A 23008-nucleotide genomic window follows, 5' to 3' on the forward strand; every position below is an offset into this window, starting at 1 on the left:
TTGTGTAATGTGGTCATCATCAACCCTGTCCTCAGGGCCCACTAACAGGCCAGGTTTGCAAGATAACTGAAATACATCACAGGTGATATCATTTGCTCCTCAGTGATTGCAGTATTCTAGTCTGCATCTCCCCAAGGTAATGCATAAAACCTGGTCTGTTAGTGGGCCCTGAGGACACGGTTGATGACCACTGGTGTAATGGATACATGTTAGAGCTGCACGATTAATCGTTAAGAATCGAGATCGCAATCTCTTCCCCCTTGTGAGCTTGACAAAGCAGTTTCCCAATTCTTTCTATGGAGAGAATGCTCTGCTGAAGCCGACAGCTGTCAAAAAACAGGCAGTCTGCCAAGTATCACAACATTCCTCGGCAGCTGAGCTAACTATAAACATTGTAACCCTTTGTTTTTTAGATCAAATGAGGTGTGTAAATGAGGGAAGCGTAACCACTTAAAGGCTACACCTTTTTCTGACACTTGTTGGTTTCAAGTTAATATCATTATTTTTTGCCAGAAAATTACTTAGAAACCCCAAACTTTATATCGTTTTTTTTTTTTAGCAGAGACCCTAGAGAATAAAATGGTGGTTGTTGCAATATTTTATGTGACGGCGGTCTTACGAATGCAATTTTTGTGGAAAAAACATACACTTTAATGAATTAAAAAGAAAAAAAATGGTAAAGTTAGCCCAATTTTCTTTGTATAATATGAAATATGATGTTGCGCCACGAGAATCGTGATCTTTAAGCCAAAAATTGTGATTCTCATTTTGCCCAGAATCATGCAGCTCTAATACACATTGATATTATCTGTGAGCTTTTAATGGCATGTTGTGGATTATGCTGATTTACCCATATGCCTCTAATTTCACAGCTGGAAAACTGCTGAGAAATGGTTCTTGGAAGCACTAGAGAAAATCCGAGCCATTGGAAATGAGGTAATTTTTTTTATTGATTTGTGGTCATATTCCCCTGAGCTGAGAGATATACAATTGGACAAAGTGTTTATATGTGGCTTGGGTGAGAATTGCACAGTCCTGACAAAAGAAAACCTTTTTGATATACAAGATAATATTTTTTTAGATTCTTTTTTTCTCTTGGGCTTCTTCTGCTCAACCCTGACAACTATGGTGTGTGTGTGTGTGTATACAGTGAGAGAAATAAGTCTTTGATCCCCTGCTGATTCTGTAAGTTTGCCCACTGACAAGGAAATGATCAGTCTATAATTTTAATGGTAGGTTTATTTTAACAGTGAGAGACAGAATAACAACAAAAATATAAAAAAAAAACGCATCTCAAAAATGTTATGAATTGAATTGCATTTTAATGAGTGAAATAAGTATTTGACCTCTTCACAAAACATGACTTACTTAGTACTTGGTGGCAAAACCCTTTTTGGCAATTGCAGAGGTCAGACGTTTCTTGTAGTTGGCCACCAGGTTTGCACACATCTCAGGAGGTATTTTGTCCCACTCCTCTTTGCAGATCCTCTCCGAGTCATTAAGGTTTCGAGGCAGATGTTTGATAGCTTGAACCTTCAGCTCCCTCCACATATTTTCTATTGGGTTAAGGTCTGGAGACTGGCTAGGCCACTCCAGGACCTTGGTGTGCTTCTTCTTGAGCCACTTCTTTTGCCTTGGCCATGTGTTTTGGGTCATTGTCATGCTGGAATAACCATCCACGACCCATATTCAATCCCCTGGCTGAGGTAAAGAGGTTCTCACCCAAGATTTTGATGGCATATTGCCTCGTCCATCGTTTTGATGCAATTAAGTTGTCCTGTCCCCTTAGCAGAAAAAACACCCCAAAGCATAATGTTTCCACCTCCATGTTTGACAGTGGGGATGCTGTTCTTGGGGTCATAGAAGAGCTGCACTATTAATCGTTAAAATATTGCAATGATCGCAATTTCTTATGTCGCACTGTATTTCTGCAGCGATCTTTCAAATGCAATTTTTTTGGAAAAAATACACTTCAATTAATAAATAAAATAAAAAACAAAACCGTAACGTTTTTTTTATTTTTTTATCCAGAATTGTGCAGCTCTAGGTCATAGACATCATTCCTCCTCCTCCAAACATGGTGAGTGGAGTTGATGCCAAAGAGTTCAATTTTTTGTCTCATCTGACCACAACTTTCACCCAGTTTTTCTCTGAATCATTCAGATGTTCATTAGCAACCTTCAGACTGGCCTGTACGTGTGCTTTCTTGAGCAGGGGGACCTTGCGGGAACTGCAGGATTTCAGTATTTCATAGTGTAGTGTGTTACCAATTGTTTTCTTGGTGACTATGGTGCCAGCTGCCTTGAGAGATCATTGACAAGATTCTCCTGTGTAGTTCTGGGCTGATTCCTCACCGTTCTCATGATCATTGAAACTCCACAAAGTGAGATCTTGCATGGAGTCCCAGACCGAGGGAGATTGACAGATATTTTGTGTTTTTTCCATTTGTGAATAATTGCACCAACTGTTGTCACCCTCTCACCAAGCTGCTTGGCGAGGGTCTTGTAGCCACTCCAGCCTTGTGTAGGTCTACAATCTTGTCCATGACATCCTTGGACAGGTCTTTGGTCTTGGCTATGGTGATACGATTGGAATTTGATTGATTGCTTTTGTGGACAGGTGTCTAGGTAACAAGCTGAGATTAGGAGCACTCTTTTTAAGAGCGAAGACACCTGCGAGCCAGAAATCTTGCTTACTGATAGGGGATCAAATACTTGTTTCACTCATTAAAATGCAAATCAATTATACATTTTTTGAAATGCGTATTTCTGAGTATTTTTGTTGTTATTCTGCCTCTGACTGTTTAAAATAAACCTACTATTAAAATTATAGACTGGGCAAACATACAAATAAGCAGGGGCTCAAATTGTATTATTATTTTTTTATGGTAGCGATCAGCAACTTATAATGGTACTGGGATAGTGCTGTGGTCAATCTGACATTAACTGAAACTGGGGAGGAATTACCATACTAATTGCCACTGACATCACCAGTGACCTTAATTCAATTGAAAAAATGGTGTATAACCACGCTACATGAACCTCAAATATGAACAATTAGCAGCAATTCTTAGTGTAACACAAGCAATAGTGGAAAAATTGAGCATCGCTCTAGTTAAGTTCATTTGTTTTTGGCTTATATTATTATCGATTATTGGTAAAAATTACAAATGATTGTGATAAAAATGTGAATTTAAAAATACGTGAAATGTCCACAATAAATTTATGTATTAAAAATGCCACTGAAACGCAATACTGCCCATCATCCGCTTGTGAATCCACCACCAGCTGTAGAGGACCCTTACCAGCTCCTGTCCCCTTGTTATAGGTGGTCAGGAAGGACCTGTGGCACCCAGCCGGGGCCTTTTCCACGTCTCAATAATGTTTCACAGTTTCGGTGTCACCCGTCAGGTAGAGATGGAAAGTGGCACCAAGAAGCTCCACGCAGTGTAAAATCCTTTGGAGGTTTAATAGATAGAATCCATAGTACTCACAACATGTAAAGTACAGCGCCCAAAATCTGGTGTGTCGGTCGTACACAACCAAAAATAACCCGTCCATTCAGACACAGGGGTGGTGGTGATGTCGTCGTCAGCATGTCGCTCCCTTGCCCTATGCATTTCATCACAAATTACGTCATCCTGGGGCACAGGCGTCATACTGCGTCACCACCTTAAATACAATTGAAATTGGCCAAGCTTAATTTTGAATTACAGCCAGTTCAATTTAAAAAGCTCCCACATGGCTAATGAGAAAAGCGAATACCTCATAGGTGATCTAGAGAGATTTATTAAAAACGGGCAGCTTGGAGCCTAAACCAAGTTCACAAAAACATAATCCATAACAGTCATAAATCAAAGGAATAATTTTCACATAAAAATAACATCCTTATCAGAAAAGCTTTTATACCAGAAGTGTTGGTAAAGACACCAGTGTGTCACTTCCCCAAACTTTAATACAATGATCAGTGATAATACTATACACACTCACTGTACTAATAACACTGGCTGGGAAGTGGTTAACATCTAAGGCGATCAAGGGATTCAAAGTGTGCCTAACTATGTGGAATGTGTAAAGTGTGCTGCTTTTTACTAAAGATCTCTTATCCTTGCTTTGCAGACTTTACCAACATAGAGCTCTGGGCTGCGATTGCTCATAGTTGATCAGCAGGTCCCGCCCATAAATCATTGGCAGGGACTTGCTGACAGGATCTCGCTGTGTACAGTCACAGAGGGAACTTGGGGGACACGTGTGCGCCCTAAACCGAGAAATAGGCAGCGACTACAGCCACCACTTGGTGGCAAGTGGTTACTAATCAATGCAAACTCATGTCTACTTGCTTTATTTGTTATTTGTCTGAGAAATCACCTTGAAATCCACCTGCCCCCCCCCCCCCCCCAGCATTTATAACTGCCCCTATCTTAGGTAAGGGAAGGTGATTCATGTAGCATTTACTTGGAATTCATCTGTTCTTCACTTAGACATGCAGGCAGGAGGATGTGCTTGGCTGAGAAAGCCCCTCCAAACGAAAGAAAAATACATTTGCCCATGAAGATTCCTAGGATGTATTTTGGCCTAGACCAGAAACCACAAAGCAAATTTAAAGCGAAGTTCCACCGTAAAGTGGAACTTTGGCTCATTTGATTCCCCCCCACCCCCCCTCTGGTGTCACAATTGACACCTTTCGGTTGGGGGGAGACACACAGGATACTTGTCTTTGACAGGTATCCTTTCCCACTTCCGGGAGTCCGGGCCGCAGCCCGTGGCCCGTGACATCACCACGGGGCAACCTCCTGCTCCTCCCCTGGCCACCGGGCCAATAGGAGAGAGGAGCGGAGCCGAAAGGCTACACTGCCGGGTTCCCTAACCCACAATAGCCGCGGCAGCACCCAACAGCTGATGGAAACATCAGCTGCGGTGCCAACATCGAGGGACTCAAGGACAGGTAATTGTCCATTTATTAAAATCCAGCAGCTGCAGTATGTGTAGCTGCTGGCTTTTAAAGCGGTAGTAAAGCCGCTGCTGTTTTTTTTCCTTTCCCATCCCTGAAAAACAAAAGCCATAATGAGCTAGTATGCACCGCATACTAGCTCATTATAAAATTATAATAAAATACCTTTTATAATTTATAAAATACCTTGAAAAGAGGTTAGGGGAACTTACCTGGTACACGCCGAGGGAGATGTCATCTTGCCTCTGCGCGTCTTCCGAGTATCGCCGCTCCAGCGCTGTGATTGGCTGGAGCGGCGATGATTGGCTGCACGCGGAACACCGCTTTAAGAAATGTAAAAGAAAAGATTAAAACAAGCAATTATAATATACCTTCCTATCTATTTACTAGCAGCATATAAGGATTAAAAATAGTTCATGATGATTGAGAAAGTTTAGTTCTGCTTTAACTTTGCAAACTGAATGTTAGTAAATAGGATGAACCCCTGTGTACTGTGAATACCTTATCATGTATAGTTCTGTGTACTTTTTAAAGCAGTGTGACATATGATTATATTTTATGAATTATTTGTCAAAATATAACATGACATTCATTGGAAATCACACAACTTAAAGCGGGGGTTCACCCTTAGAGGGCACTTTTTCCCCTTAGATTCCTGCTCGTTTTCTCTAGGGGAATCGGCTATTTATTTTAAAATATGTGCAGTACTTACCCGTTTACGAGATGCATCCTCTCCGTCGCTTCCGGGTATAGGCTGCGGGAATGGGCGTTCCTTCTTGATTGACAGTCTTCCGAGAGGCTTCCGACGGTCGCATCCATCGCGTCATGATTTTCCGAAAGAAGCCGAACGTCGGTGCGCAGTATAGAGCCGCACCGACGTTCTGCTTCTTTCGGCTATGAGTGACGCGATGGATGCGACCGTCGGAAGCCTCTCGGAAGGCTGTCAATCAAGAAGGAACGCCCGCTCCCGAAGACCCATACCCGGAAGCGACGGAAGAAGATGCAGCTCGAAAACGGGTAAGTACAGCTCATATTTTAATACAAATAGCCGATTCCCCTAGACTGAACGAGCAGGAATCTAAGGGGAGAAAAAAAAAAATTTAATACATGGGTGAACTCCCGCTTTAAGCCATACAGATGTGGGTCTTCTCAAAAGTTTAATTGTTTTTTAATTGCAGGTAACCGTGGATAAATGGGAACCTTTGTTAAACAACTTGGGTCACGTACGTAGAAAATTAAAGTAAGTTAATAAATTGATAGTGCTTCTTAGAAAATGCATGTAGAAGAACTAGAGAAAACTGGAAACTTTAGCAGACAGCTCCTGTGTAAAGCTAGTTCTCTTCTCCTGTTGAGCAATGGTCATAATGGATCTTGGATCACAGCAATAAACGCAAGTTGCTCTGTGCTGCAAGATCACATTCCTATTTCTAAAACTTTGTTCCAGAACATTCCAAGTTACTTTACAAACCCCGTTCAGAAGCGAAACATTTCCAGAATCTCTTAAAATTCAACATGGATAGTTGTGTGAAGTGTCTTGGCTGACGCACCTCCTCAGAGGCATGTTCGCTAAGACACATAACATGACAATTTGAACTAAGAATCCAAATGGCCCTAAACAACATTTTGAGATTTACTTGTTCACTTGACATTGTATAACATTTATTTAATTGGAAAATCAGCAAGAACACATTTGGATTGATTTTTTTTCCGAAGGCTGAAAGGCTGTTCACTTTGCAAGAACATGTGGACTTTGCAAGGGAACGTTCCCTTAGCTTAGTGAATGAGGTGAAGTTCTGCTGACCTCAATCATCCAATCATGTGCATGCAGAAATACTGTTTATTTTTTTATTTTCCTTGCACCTCATTGGGTTTTGCAAAGTGAATTTTCCCCACGTTGTATAAATGTTTTTATTTTGTTTTCTTAAAGCAGAGGTCCACACAAAAAGTGAACCTCCTCTTTTCAGAACCCCCCCCCCCCTCCGGTGTCACATTTGGCACCTTTCAGGGCGGAGGGGGGTGCAGATATCTGTATAATACAGGTATTTGCACCCACTTCTGGGAATAGACTCCCACTGGAGTAACGCTCCTAGTCCCACCCACCCCTCGCTGTCTTCTGGGAAAGGCAATGGTCCCAGAAGACATTGGTGACCAGTGAGGATGCGCAGCGCGACTTGCGCAGGTGCAGTAGGAAACCGGGAAGTGAAGCCGCAACGCTTCACTTCCTGATTCCCTCACCGAGGATGGCGGCGGGGGCAGCCGAGAGCCGAGCGATTGCTCGGCTTCGGCTGGCGACATTGCGGACACCCTGGACAGGCAAGTGTCCATTTATTAAAAAAACATCAGCTGCTGTATTTGTAGCTGCTGGTTTTTTTTTTTACGCGGACCGCCGCTTTAAGTAATGACAAAATGGTCACACAATAAACAGACCCATAGTGGAAATTTTTAATTTGCTTGGGTATAAAGATTTGAGAGCAGTCCCATTCATGCCTATTGGGACACAACAGCTGCAAGGACACAGCTGCTGCTCCCAATTTGACATCCATGTGGATGCGCCTGCATGTCTCCGAACTCACCCTGGATGCATTTTGGCGCTGTGCACCCGCACGAATGTCACATCGGGAGCAGCAGCTGTATCCGTGCAGCTGCTGCATCCCAATAGACAGCTGTGGGACAGCCGGCACCAGGATGTACGCAACACCTGTGCATCTGTGTGCAAGTAAAACCATGCCCTGCTCAGGGCACGGATTAGATTGCCCTGTGTGAACAAGGCCTTACCTTTTTTGTTTTAGTGCTTACCATCATAAATAAACAAAACCTCTGTATGTTTTCCTTTAATACATTATGCTTCCTTATTTTGCAGAAAATATGAAGATGCCTTAGAGTATCATCGTCAAGCCCTAGTTCTCATACCACAAAATGCCTCTACCTATTCAGCTATTGGATATATACACAGTCTAATGGGAAATTTTGAAAGTGCAATTGATTATTTCCATACAGTAAGTTTACCACTTGTATATTGCACATGTCCTGTCTAAGATGAGTTGGCAACTAAGGTCAGTGTAGGAAAGCCCTATGTGTTTCTTGACAGTTCTCAAAGTGTTTGTCATTGTTAGATGTACATTAACATAATACAATACTAAATATTGCTGTATGCTCAGTTCATCATTTTATATTGCATATTCACACAAGGAAAGCTGTTTTTGTTAGGATGATATACTACAGGGCTCATCTAATCCTTTCAAACGGGTCACCAACAAATTGACATTTGCATGAAACTTATGTGCCTTGACGCCTTAAAGTGTATCTAAACAATGGAAATCAAAATATATTTATTGTACCTTATTAGTCCTTAGATGTGGTGGCGGCAGCATTCGTTTTCTGCCGATTCTGCCAGCAACACAGCTGTCCTAGAGTGACAACGCTTAATAACCCTTTTGGATCAGGACTGCAGAAACCAGCAACAACTACCCCCCCCCACCCCATTGTCCATAACTTTAAGGTAGTGGTTCTGTAGTCCTCAAAGATAGCTAAGAACACTTGTCAGTGACCTTTTATCAGGACTGTTATGTTATACTATGCATAACGCAAAATGTACTTACAGTGCATCCAGAAAGTATTTACAGTGCTTCAGTTTTTCTACATTTTGTTATGTTCCAGCCTTATTCCAAAATGGATTCAATTCATTATTTTCCTCAAAATTCTACAAATAATACCCCATAATGAGAATGTGAAATAAAAAGCAAAAAGATCACATGTACATAAGTATTCACAGCCTTTGCCATGATGCTCAAAATTGAGCTCAGGTGCATCCTGTTTCCACTGACCATCCTTGAGATGTTTCTACAACTTGATTGGAGTCCACTTGTGGTAAATTCAGTTGATTGGACATGATTTGGAAAGGCACACACCTGTCTATATAAAGTTTCCACAGTTAACAGTGCAAGTTGGAGCACAAACCAAGAGAGTCCAAGGAACTGTCTGTAGACCTCCGAGACAGGATTGTGTTGAGGCACAGATCTGGAGAAGGGTAGAGAAAAATATTTGCAGCATTTAAGGTCCCAATGAGCACAGTGGCCTCCATTATTTGTAAATGGAAGAGGTTTGGAACTACCAGGACTCTTCCTAGAGTGGGCTGCCTGGCCAAACTGAGCAATTGGGGAAGAATGGCCTTAGTCAGGAAGGTGACCAAGAGCTCCAGCATTTCTCTGTGGAGAGAGGAGAACCTTCCAGAAGAACGACCATCTCTGCAGCACTCCACCAATCAGGCCTGTATGGTAGAGCGGCCAGACGGAAGCCACTCCTCAGTAAAAGGCACATGACAGCCCACATGGCGTTTGCTAAAAAGCACCTGAAGGACTCTGACCATAAAAAACAAAATTCTCTAGTCTGATGAAACAAAGATTAAACTATTTGGCCTGATTGGCGAGCGTAATGTCTGGAGGAAACCAGGCACGGCTTATCACCTGGCCAATACCATCCGTGAAGCATAGTGGTGGCAACATCATTCTGTGGGGATGTTTTTCAGCAGCAAAAACTGGGAGACTAGTCCGGATCGAGGGAAAGATGAATGCAGCAATGTACAGAGACATCCTTGATGAAAACTTGCTCCAGGACACTCTGGAACTCAGACTGGGGCACAGTTTTATCTTCCAACAGGACAACGACCTGAAGCACACAGCCTAGATGGCAAAGGAGTGACTAGGGGACAACTCTGTGAATGTCCTTGAGTGGCCCAGACTTGAACCCAATTGATTATCTCCGGAGAGATCTGAAAATGGCTGTGCACCAGGCACCCTGTCAAACCTGATGGAGCTTGAGAGGTCCTGCAAAGAAGAATGGGAGAACCTTCACAAAAAATAGGTGTTCCAGGCTTGTAACATCATACTCCAAAAGACTGTGAGGCTGTAATTTGTGCCAAAGGGGCTTCAACAAAGTATTGAGCAAATGCTGCGAATACTTACATACGTGTGATTTTTTTTCTTTTTTTTTTTTTTTTTAATAAATCTGCAAAGATTTCAAACAAACTTCTTTCATGTTGTTATTATGGGGTATTGTTTGTAGAATTTTGAGGAAAATAATGAACCTAATCCATTTTGGAACAAGGTTGTAACATAACAAAATGTGGAAAAAGTGAAGTGCTGTGAATACTTTCCGAGTGTTCTCATGTTTGTGTACTGAATTCTGTACCTTTTTAAAATGCTCATGTTGAGCATATATGGTTACTGTAGTGCTTTATATCTCTGTCAATAACAAGTTTACAAGGTAGCTGAGAAAAATGTAATTAATACAGGTTTGCACAGGCATAGAGCACAGGAAATTAACAGTTCACAAGGTTCCAGGGAGATCAATGGGTATTTTTCTGAATTATTAAAGATATTCAGATTATCAGATAAAACAAAATGCTTTCACATATATATTGACCAGATAAGAAAGCTTATTGTTGGGGTTTGCACACACTTTATTGTATCTTGTTGGCTTCTAAATAAGTCTAGTTGCAGAGCTGAACATTGATTTTAACCAAAGGGTTGACTTCGGTTTTGGAGTTGGTGAGGACTCTGTATTCCTATTGTGGTGTATCTGGAGGATCTGCTGCTCAGGTAGCAATTGGCTCAAACTAAGATTGAATCTCCAGCAAATGGTACAAGTTAGGACTTGTTGGACAGAGGTTTGGCTGGGAGCTGAACTTCCAAAGTTGGCCTTGCTTCAGAAGTAATGTCAGGACTTGAGTACTTTTGGCTTAGTACTTGACACAGAGCAGGTGAAGTTGCTTCTTCCCCAGGAAGAATGCCTGTCTGATCGAGCCGAGGTAGAATGCGGATGCTGGGGGGGAAAATGCTAGCTGCCTTCATTGCGGTCCCCGATGCCCAGTTTCACTCCAGATCTCTGCAGCTCAATATCCTGTCTGTACTGCACAGATGTCGGAAGTCCTTGGATCTATCGATGCATCTGACTACAAAGACAATGTTGACGTTGGACTGGTGGATATCCATGCAGATGTTGGATACCAGTAAAGCCTTTCATCCTGTGACTTGGAAGGTCTTGACGACAGTTGCTAGCCTGTTTGGGCTGGGGAGAGATGTTCTCAAGAACCTCTACTTTCAGGAAACTTGGCCTTCAGGGGAGCAGGAGTTGCCTATCATCATCTTGGAACTTCAGGCAATTTTTCTGACTCTACTTTAATAAATTATCAACATTTGGGGCTTCAGCTAGACAATGTCATGGCTGGAGCATACATTAACCATCAAGGGAGGGACAAGAAGTCATTCTACTTAGGAAGAAGTGGACCCGGTCCTGCCTTTGGCAGAACAGGTTCTGGCCATGTCCGCCATGCAAATTCTCGATGTGGAAAATAGGCAGGCAACAATAGCTGAATTCAGGGGAATGGGCTCTTTAACCAAAGTGTTGGCTGAGATTTATCTGCTGTGGGGAAGAAGGGGGGGGGGGGGGCTAATATCAAACTGGACAAATTTGTGTCTTGTACGAGGAATTATCAAGTATTTGCAGTAGATGCCCTGGTGACTCCTTTGGATTGTCTTCCTCTGATCTTTACCGTCTCTTCAATGCAGCTTCTTCCTCGCCTATTGAAAGGATAAAGGAGGAGGGCATTCTGGGGATTCTGATACTACCTAAATGGCCCAAGTCCTGAGGCATAGTTTCTGACTGTTCCTCCTAACCACCTCCAGGCTAGGAAGTCAACCTCCAAGGTTTATGATGTACCATTGTATACAAGACTTTCCTCAACTGGTGTGCTTTAAGTACTATCAAGGGAAACATCTTGGCCTAGGTTGTTCTGTCTCAGCGACCTATTGCATTTAATTTATTGGTTAAAGGAGAAGTCCAGCCTGAGCTTTTTAGGCTTGGCTTCTTGTCTGGGTCACAGAAGTGCAATTCGTTTTGCACTCCTGTGACTCGTTTTCAGCGGAGAGCGGTCTGAAGTCCGCTCTCCGCTGACGTTGTTGCCATCAGTTGAGGCAGAGCGTTATTCGACTTCCAGGTCTGGATCCGCCAGCTGCCTTGCTTGATGGCAGTCTCAGCGAGCCGTTGGTTCTCAGTGCAGAGACGGCGAGGGACAGATGCAGCATCGGTTTAATGCTCCATCCACCGAGGTATGTATGAATCCAAAAAAAAATTAAAACCCATAATTTTTTTTTTAAAGCCTTTGTGTAGGGTATCGTAAGTATTTTTCCACCTGTGTGGGTCTCTTGTCCCAGTAGACCCTTAACTTGGACTTCTCTGTTTCACAGTATTCTCCCCTTAAACCTCTCTAAGACTATCCCTAGTCTTTCCTTGCATACAAGATGGTCTTTTCGGTTGTCATTACCTTGGCTCTTGGGGTCTTAAAGTTGGGTTTTACTGCAGGGAACCCTCTTCTGGTTCTTCAATAGAATAATGTGGTGCTGGGTCCTCTATTATTTAGGGTTATTTCTTCATTCCATTCAAATCAGGATATTGTGTTGGCATCTTTTTGTCCTAGCCCTTAGCATCCTAAAGAGAAGGTACATCACACTTTGGATGATGTTTGAGCTATTCGAGTTGATCTGAGGACCATGGCTTCATTGAGACAGTCAGATTCTGTTTTGGGTTTTTATGTTCTGTTGGGTTTTTGAACGTGTTGGCCCTGTTACTGTGTTGCCGGCATCTTGTGTTCAGAGCTTTGGAACATCCCAAGTAGTCATTAATATTAAAGTGGAATTCTAGTCAAAATATGCTCCCATCTTCATGCTGAAATTATTCTATCTATGCTGTAAAAGAAAAGATGTGTACAGTATACCTAGCTATTCTGAGACCGCTTCAGTGTAGAGGAGAGACAGCGACATTGGCTGCAGAGTGCTGATGTCACCCATAGGCTTACTATGGGGCATTCGTTGTTAGCCGTCCCTTCACCACACTGAGGTTGGGGTTGGGACCTGATCATGTGCCCGGAACGGAGCTGCTTTATATTGGGTAAGTATAGACATCCCTTTTTTTTAGGATAGAAAGAATAGTCTTATGCCGCGTACACACGATAATTTTTCGGGTTGTAAAAAACTACGTTTTTCAGCCTCTAGATAAAACAACGTTTTTTTCAACTTCATCATTAAAACGACGTTGCCTACACACGATAGTGAAATAAAATGCTCTAGCAAAGCGTGGCGACGTACAACACATACGACGGCACTATAAAGGGGAAGTTCCATGCGGATGACGCCACCCTTGGGGCTGCTTTTGCTAATTTCGTGTTAGTAAAAGACGATTCACGCTTTTTTTGTCTGTTACAGCGTGATGAATGTGCTTACTCCATTATGAACGGTAGTTTTACCAGAACAAGCGCTCCCGTCTCATAACTTGCTTCTGAGCATGCGTGGGTTTTTCACATCGTTAAAGCCCACACACAACCATTTTTTACAACCCGAAAAACGACATAGTTTTAAACGTTGTGAAAAAATGGTGCATGTTCGATTTTTTTTTTTTTCAGAACCCGAAAAATTCTCTGAAGCCCACACACGATCGTTTTAAATGACATTTTTAAAAAACATAGTTTTTTACAACCCGAAAAATGATCGTGTGTACGCGGCATCAGAATGGGGTGGGAGTAGATTTATGCTTATTTGGAATTTGACTTTTACTCCTGTGTCCTGTATTATACAATTTTTAGGAAATTGGGATTTTTGGTTGGTACCTGAAAAATCTATTTCTTGGAGTATATCGCAGGACAGAGATCCTTCCACTTTTGTCTGTTCCTCATTGCTTGCTACAAAACTGAGATTTAGCGGCGCTGGGAGGTGTTCGGTCTGCATTGTCCATTCACCTGACGGTGGCAACATAATCCAAGTAGTCTCACATATTAACTCCTCTGTATCCTGTAATGTACTCCAACAAAGGGATTTTACAGGTAAACCAACATTTTCATATCTCTTGATGCTTTAAATAGAATCTTTTTTTTTTTTAATGATTTTTGCTTGACGTATTATGTTTTTCTTGTGTTTTAAGGCTTTAGGTCTAAGAAGAGATGATACATTTTCTGTTACAATGCTTGGACATTGCATTGAAATGTATATTGGAGACTCTGAAGCATATATTGGTAAGGTTTTTATATACATTTGTTTGTTTTTTAAATAGTTTAGTATAGGTTGGACAGGCTTTTAGCCTATATTCAATCTGGCTAAAAGATCTGCTAATGTTGGTGTTCCAGTGCACAGCTACTGCACTACATTCCTGCTTCCTGGAAGCAAAATGCTATGTGAACCCTTGTTACTGCACTTAAGTAGGTTTATGCAGATTATAATACCACTCCCCATCTTCCATAAATGTTTAAAGTTTGGTCTCTCTTGAATTTATTTTTATACCGTATTTATAAAAATTGTAGATATAAATTCCCTTTAAATGATCATTATAAACAAAAATTTCATATTCCAATCGCCTTTTGAGACAGTAGAAATGGATGTTTTCTGTTCCACATGTTGTTTTAAAAGACGAGAGTAACAGTTAGAAATAAAACAGAAAAAATTGCGCTTGTCACAGAAATAGGTAGTTGGTGATGACCAAAAATCACCCCAACTCAGAGGCAATGGGGAGGCAGCAGCTTTTGTGCAGAAGCACTGGAAAAAATTATAAGAAAAAAGGGGGGTTAAAGCTGCGCATTAAACCCGGACTCAGTGTAAACAATAGTCCATATATTTATTTTGATGTAATTCCTCGATAGGGACTCTGTTGGTGGGGAGAGAAAGTCAATATCCTTCACGCTATTCCACAGGGCTGTTACACATTAAACTTCTATCACCACCGTGAATAACTTCAATCTTCAGTGAGAGCCCACCACCATAATCTCAAGCCGCTTATCAGATACACTAAAATAGAGAGCAGTCGACTATAACCTAGCCGCGGCTTTTGGGGAGACAGCCCACTCCCTGAATACGAATCTACCACTTGTTCCCGCAGACGTAACGGCACACCACCATACGATCATATATATAGAAATAACAGGACATAGTGTAATTCCGCCAGGGAAGAATTTATTAAAACCACAAAGTATAAAGACAGGTACTCACATTGTTGAAGTACAAAACGAGCATTTAAAATTTAGTTGTTGCCGGCCGGCGAACAGATGGAGCGGAGCCCTTCCTCCAGAACGCGATGACGTCACCGCACGTCCTCCCAGACGCGTTTCGTCATTGGACGTTGTCAATGGGATAGGGCGTAACGGTGACTCATCCCTCTTATACGCTCAGACCTCGCCATGAGGTGTGAGCAAGATGCTGTGGACGCCATCTTGGTCGAGGGCAAAAATGCCAGTCCCGACTGTAGTGTAATATCCAAAGCATTCGAATTTATATTAAACAAGAAAAAGTACTAAGACACCCACCGCTCTTAGTGTATGGCGGACAGACACTGCCGCACATACATGATTGGTGGGTAACCAAGACCTTTCGATTAATATTCAAATTAAAACAGTGAAAACCTATGTGACAATCCAACCAGGAAGTTAGTTACTATCAAAGAACATTACCCTATTGGATTCCTTTAGAGTGACATCTAGTGGATGATTACAAAACTTCACCAGATTTTAAATTAAATTACGTGTGTGTGACTAAGGCCTACTCGATATTAATAGCTGTTAATCCAAGAGGCCTTATAACTAGAGGTCATCGGTCACGCCGATGCCAAACTTCAAATAATATTCTTAAATAGATAACTAGATGTAGGAATCTTAGACTCTCTACATAGTAGAAGATTTAGTGTACTATAAAAAGAAAAGAAAAATAAATAATATTTTTTACAAACAGATGACATATCTGAAGTCAGACAATGTCGCCTGAGAATAAATGTGAAAGATTTATATGTTTATACAGATATAAATCATGTGAAAAAATTGGGAAATGAAGTGATAAACTCCATCTAATTCAAAGTAAATAATTTTACCATAAAGTGCAAAGTGCATAATGTATATCGATGCAAAAATATATATATATATATGTGCTTTTCAACAGCAGATGCTACACGTCACCGTGGGTTTACATAAAAAACGTAAAAACATATAAACATAATAAAAACTGTAGGCCTTCAGTACCCCAAGCGGGGAAAGAACTTTAAGCATTATTAATAAACGCATTAACGTCTGTTTGCATATGTTTTCAATCGGTGTATCCAGCTCATCTCCATCCTTGAGATGAGCTGAATAGTTACCAGCTCCCTGAGTGATCAGCAGTCTTTGATCGCTCAGTTCTCAGCCTTCGTGCCAGCGGGGAACCGATGCTGCATCCACCTAGGTTTGTTTGATATTGGGGGGCGGGGTCTCTTTTAAAGCCCAACTCCATGTCTCCCAAACAAGTGACTCTGCTCAGTGTGTACGATTTTTCTTACTATACTTACCTTGTTTTTCAATGTTTTCTGGCCTATCGCATGATGCACTGGGTCCTCTTTCTTTACAAATTTTCTCTAGCGGTAGGCTTTTCTCGACTATGCATTTGACGTGGTGTCAACATTACCCTCTGCATCATGTTACAGTGAATGCAGGGGTGCCATGGTCATGTCTACTTGGGGAGGAGGGAATATTGACACCCTACATTCACAGTAATTTCCTCTTCCTGGGTTGATGACCAAGGGACTAGGGTACTGCTAGGAACCGCTCCAGATTGAAGGCGAGTACTTCAGCTCAAGCTTTTTTTTCTTTTTTTAACAAATTTTATTGACGAAGATGCAAAACAATGGTACATTAAACCTATTGTTCAACATGAGCAAATTGAGCGAGTTTGGTAACTTTTTTATTTTTAACTACACCAGCAAGAGTATTTTATTTTTTGCCCAAACTGGACTTCGGCTTTAAATAGTATAACCTTTTTTTCATGGACTATTTTCAGCGGCCATTTAAAGTGGGGATGTGTAAATCTTGCATTTGTTTTTTTTTTTAACAAATATAGCTTGTGTTCTATTTTATAGGAACAGAGATCAAGGACAAGTTAAGATGTTATGACTTTGATGTGCACACAATGAAAACTTTGAAGAACATAATTTCTTCGCCATGGGAGGTTGACATGGAAAAGACCTTTGACGTAAGTGGCATAATGGCCTTAGAGTCTACTAATCTTCTGCCTAAATCGTCTGATGCCAGGTCTGCAGTTGAAGAAGCTCTTGAAATAGAGATGAATGAGAGTGATATGATGCTAGAAACGTCAATGTCCGATCATAGTACATGAGGTTTACTTTGTTCTTACTAGGACTTATTCTATCACCCTGAAATATAGATGTTTTATGTGAAGACACACCACTTCCTGCCAAAACTGGGAATGAGCCCCTTGCTTCCCCACAGAGGCACTTGTATTCTGTTGCTGATGAACTGTGTACATGTCTGTCTGGACTTTGTGAAAGGCATGTTACTCTCCAGGGGTTTTACATTTTTACTGTTAATTGTAAAATGAATTCACCTATTGTGCGTGTGTTTCTTTTTTTTTAACATTCTACTGTGGACATTATTATAATAATTGTGATACATGGTCACATGTCAGATACAAATTGCATGTGCAAAAACAACTTTTTAAATAGGACTTGAAAAGGGTGTTTTCTGTCCACAGACCACCCCAGGTGATAATGTGAAACTGCTTTTTTTTTTTCTGAAATGTACATGTTGCACCAAATGTTTTGAATGTCTGCAATAAAGACTGAAATTGAAAGATAGGATTTTTTTATTAAAACTTTTTACATATTAAATGTATCACAGGAACAAGGGCACAGTGTGTTGCGTTTTTTTTTTTTTTCCATCTTCATTTCTCCTGCTTTATATAAAATGTTCTCCACCATCCCGCATTTTTCATAAGCTGTGCCACAAACTTTACTTTATAAGATAAGTTTGTAGTGTTAAGGGTAATGAATATATCGTTTAGATCAGTGGTACTATTGCTTGCAGAATTAGCCAAATGTGCTGGCTAAATAATCTCTGATCCACTAGAAATAATCAATAGGCATATACCGTATTTATCGGCATATATCGCGCACTTTTTTGCCCTGAAAATCAGGGCAAAATCGTGGGTGCGCGATATACGCCGATACCCGCTTTCCCGCGCCGAGTTTTGAATACTGCGCCGACATATACCGAGCGCAGTACACTCGGGTATAGTCGGCCAGTCTCGGCTTCTTCCGCGGTCACGTCCTGGACGTACAGGACGTGAGCGCGACAGTTGCCGAGCCTGCCCGAGTGTACTGCGCTCGGTATATGCTGGCGCAGTATTCAAAACTTGGCGCGGGAAACGAGCGGGGAGGACGCCGGACCCGACGAAGAGGACACCCGAAGCCACAGACGGACACCGGATTCGCCAATGGACGCCGCGCAAGACACCAAAACTGTAAGTACAAAAAACTCTTTTTTTTTCCCACAGGAATGGGGGCAACTTTAGGGGTGCGCGCTATACCCCGATAAATACGGTACATTAATTCTGAAGAGGGAAAGAAAAGGAGGGGGGAGAGGTAAGGTGATGAGTGGCAGATGGAGGAAAATATAGTCTACTCTCTAGGCTAGGTTATATTCATTCTCCCCACAACTCTCACAAGGCATCTTTCTATACCTGGAACACTGCTAATCACATCCAAGCTTGCAGGATTAAGAAATACTTGTGCAATGGGTCATACAAAAGTTTCTTATTCACTTTCCTTGGTGCCAGCTTCTTGCTCACTCTGTGCAGATGATTCTCTGAACAGATGTGACGCCATGAGGGGCTACTGGCCACTATGGTAGTAATTCTTCCCAGGCTAATTTTTGGTAATCATTTACTCAATGATCAGTCATTGTTACTGGTCAGCCATGCTTTAATAGCTAGTTTATTATCTATACATGCCCAAATCTGTTAGTCTGTTTGCCCCCGAAGGCTTAAGACAGTATTACATCAAAGTTGCAATAAGATCAATTTTACCAGCTACAACAGTCTTCTTTTTCTGTGAAGTACGTTGGTGCCATTGGGGTTCTGAGCCATATTAGTGTCCTGAAAAAAAAAAACCTATGTTTTATAAGCGGCCTTAAAGCTACTTTAAGTACTCTTGGCACATTTGGCACCAGCTATCTTCCTCTCGGAAGGAAGACCGTGCTACTCTGTACAGAAACCTGCGTGAAAGGGGCATCTGCTTGTTGAAAGTAGGACAATCCCAAATGTGTGATGGAATATAAAAACAAACTATACAAAGCTATGCCTAGGGTTATCATTGCACCCCTTGTTTGTAGTGTGTAGAAGTTTCCAATATTTAGTAAATACTGCTGTCAATACCTACTGATACTTTCTCATCAAAAGTCTTATCAAATGTTTGGTGGATACTTTTAAATACTGCATGCCCTCTGCAGTGTAGGTGAGCATCATGGAAAATGTAGTTCCAAAACTTCTGGGGTTTTAAGGTTTGCCATCAATGCCCTAGAGCAGTGATGGCGAACCTTGGCACCCCAGATGTTTTGGAACTACATTTCCCACGATGCAGAGTGCATGAGCATCATGGAAAAGGTAGTTCCAAAACATTTGGGGGGCCAAGGTTCGCCATCACTGCCCTAGAGTAATGTAACTGTTCTTTTAGTTGCAAAAAGCTGCTTACCATGAACTTTGTGAAGTAAGCATCGTTGCCAAGTTTCCATAATGTTCCAGGTTTTGAAAGTTTGTCTCTGAGATTGTTTGATATTGTATTTTTTTTTTTTTTTTGTGTGTGTTTTGTGTTCCGGATCAATAAACAGTATATTATTAAACATTTTACACAGTGGCATGAACAGAAACATATCACATAAGCAGATTGTGTCAGATGTGGATTATATTAGATGCCCTAAGAGAGTGTAGCATATAATGTCAGCAGTGGATGACTTCCAGGTTTAGAGGTGCCATTTGAGGATTTGTGGATGAAAAGTATGTGTTCTTGTCTAGAAAATACAGCCTGGTCCTGTATGTAGGAAGTTAAAGTGAATGTAAAGCCTTAGGGATTTTTTTTACCTCAATGGATTTTATCCATTAAGGTAAAAAACCTTCTGTGCTGCAGCATGTTACCCCCACAAGCCCCCCCCCCCCCCCTGATCTCGATCCAGCGATGTGCACGGAAGCAGTGGCTCTCTCGGCTCTGTCCCTCCTTACTGCACAGATTGATAGCTGTGGGAGCCATTGGCTCCCACTGCTGTCAATCAAATCTGTGACGAGCGCACAGGGGGACAGGGCCAAGCTGCGTCTATGGGGGCACTTGTGCAGGCTCGCTCTGGAGCTGAAGAGGAGGAGCACCATCAGGGGACCCAAAAAGCGGAGTGGATTGGGACTGCTCTGTGCAATACCGTTGCACAGACCAGGTAAGTATGATATGTTTTGTTATTTTAAAGGGAAACAAAACCCCCAAAGGTAAAGGTGTTACTTTGATTAAATAATACAGTATATTATAGTATTTTCAAATGCAGAGGGGTCTTAAAGGGGTTGTAAACATTTGTGTTTTTTCACCTTAATGCATCCTATGCATTAAGGTGAAAAAACCTTGCACTGTCCGCTCCCCCCCCTTTACTTACCTGGGCCCTGAATTTCCTTGGGTGCGATCCCGCGTCGTTCTCCACTTCTCTTCATTTGATAGATTGATAGCAGCGCAGCCATTGGCTCCCGCTGCTGTCCATCAAATCCAATTAAGCTGGGGGCGGGGCCGAGTCATACACTCAGCGGCTATGGACCACCGAGTGTATGACACAGGAGCGTGCCCGCAAGGTAATCTCCCCGGGAGAGAGCTTCCCAGGGGGGTTATCTATTGTGGGAGGAGCCACAAGAGCCGCCGTGGGACCCCAGAACAGAAGGATTGGGGCCACTCTGTGCAAAACGAACTGCACAGTGGAGGTAAGTATGACATGTTTGTAATTAAAAAAATAAATAAAATGTGAACCTTTAGTGTCACTTTAAGGTGCAGGGGAGTGAAGGGTGAGGAAGGAAATTAGATTAAACCAGGAAAAGTTGTAAGGGCATTGAGGGAGCAATCTGATTTTTGGGGATGTTACTTTTATATTAACCTGATCATATTTTGAAAGAATGAACTGGAAGCAGCACTATCATGAAAAGTTTATTCTGAAAGAACAAATGGGAAATCCTTCTCATTAAATCCATTCAGGCCATCTTTCAAGTGAAGCAAATCCTCGTTGCACTTATATTTTATGGCCACCAGACTGACCATTGCTAGAACTTGAAAGATCCACACCATACATTTTGACAAAGGCAAAAATTGCATAAATATTATGATAGATCTACTAGGGGCTTTGCACAATGATAAACAGCCATCATAGATGCCCACAAACAATTCCAGAAAGTATGGCAGCCTTATGTATTGTACATAAAACAGACCACTATGTACCACTCCTTGCTACCTCTGGACTCTCATATTCCTATTCCTTCACTCCTTACTTATTACTTATATACTCTACTGTATTTCTAACCTCTCACCTTCCCCAAATCTCATCTCTAACCCAAACCATACAATCCAGTATCCATCTTTTCCCCCTGACCTTACCACCTCATTCACAAAGTGATAGTTGGTGTCCCTCCAAGAAGACCTACCATAGTTCATTGCACCACTAAGTGGCCCTGCTAACTCAACTTAATCTCCTCATATTTTGACCACAAACTCCCCTTCCTCCTGATCCCTATTCGCCACAATTGTTGACCTCCTGTACTTCATATTCTATATGTACATGTCTGATGCTATTATACTCCTTTTTCATGGATGTCTACAATGACCTCTGTAAATCCTAAAGTTAAATAAAACTTTTGTGAAATGTAATACCATTTTTACAAGATGGTCATGCTTGAATGTTGGATGTATCCTGCTAATGAAATTAGTATTTGCTTATATTAACATGTGTGCCTGGAGCTTAGAAGGGCGATATTGCTGTACCGCATTTACTAGTCCATAGCTTATTTCAAACAGTGGCTGTGCTCAGAAGTATTTCTGACAGACCCAAAGGGTACTTCTGCCAGTTGTAATAAAATTATATTTTTGAACCAATTGATGCAATGTTTTTTTTTACTGTATTTAACCCAATATTCAGTTTTCCATGTCATCACTATATTTTTGTCAATCTGCGTACTTGTTGCAAAGTTGTTTACCTTGTGATCCTGCCAGTAACAGCAGTTCCTGTGGCAGACTGACTTTCCTAAGCCACTGCCTCCTTCATAGGCAAGCTATAAAAAAAATGGGAACCACCCCCATTTATTGAAGTATGTATGGAATGACCTTGCACATCACAAATAAAAGATTTTCCAGTACACTTACCAGCCGTGTCCCTGTGCATTTAGGGAGGGGTGGTCTCCCTCCAGGTATACCCGCCCTTAATTTATCCACTTCTATATTTTCTCCAACTTGGAGACTCAAATATAGTTAGGACAACACTATGGAGAGGAGCCTTGGCAAAGCAGTGCGGATTCCATATATATCCACAAATGTGTGCAACCAAACCCTCTGGTTTCTAACGTGGTACATTTATAATTTGTTTGCAGGCTATCAGACAACTTTTTGGTTGAACACGATGGACATTCATCTTGACTACCTATGTAACAGTGATACCTGGGTAATCGCTATAGGGAAAGCCACCTTATGAACTGGCGTCAACGGAGGAATATTCCCCATAGGTTTAAAGAGAAGCTTGTAAAGTGCTGAAAGGACCAAATTCAGATCCCATGGTTCAGCAAGTGACTCTGGACCAATCTACGAACCAAGAAATGGCTAGCCAGCTGCTACTTGAAGAGATTAAATGCTGCACAGTGTTGGTAGGGGTAACAGGGTGAGATATTGTTAAGAAAAAGCTAAAGTAAAGCCACAAAAAGGCTAATAGTCCATTGGAGTTAAACAATGAGAATAAACTAAATGATTTTCCGTAGTAGAAATTGTACCCCTTTATTATGGGGTTAAAGACCGGATATTCCTAAGAAATTAAACCAATATGTACCAAGAGGTGAGCTATCCAAAAACCTTTAGACCAATTTCACACTGGGGCGGTTTGGAGGCGCTATTGTGCTAAAAAAAGTGTCTGCAAACCGACCTGAAACAGTGGCTGCTGTCTCTCCAGTGTGAAAGCCCCAAGGGCTTTCACACTGGAGCGGTGCGC

At 41.7% G+C, this 23008-nt stretch overlaps 1 protein-coding gene across 1 annotated transcript in view; it reads left to right on the forward strand.

The window, feature by feature from the left end:
* Window positions 1-17652, forward strand: part of CDC16 (cell division cycle 16) — a 47362-nt gene extending 29710 nt beyond the window's left edge. The window contains exons 14-18 of the mRNA XM_040336376.1: window positions 873-936; window positions 6129-6190; window positions 7811-7946; window positions 13921-14011; window positions 16867-17652. Of these exons, the coding sequence (XP_040192310.1) occupies window positions 873-936; window positions 6129-6190; window positions 7811-7946; window positions 13921-14011; window positions 16867-17123 (610 nt within the window). The 3' untranslated portion in view covers window positions 17124-17652. The remainder of the gene's footprint in view (window positions 1-872; window positions 937-6128; window positions 6191-7810; window positions 7947-13920; window positions 14012-16866) is intronic.
* Window positions 17653-23008: the final 5356 nt, after the last annotated feature.

The sequence above is a fragment of the Rana temporaria genome, chromosome 2 (assembly GCF_905171775.1).
Source record: "Rana temporaria chromosome 2, aRanTem1.1, whole genome shotgun sequence".
Classification (NCBI taxonomy): Eukaryota; Metazoa; Chordata; class Amphibia; order Anura; family Ranidae; genus Rana; species Rana temporaria.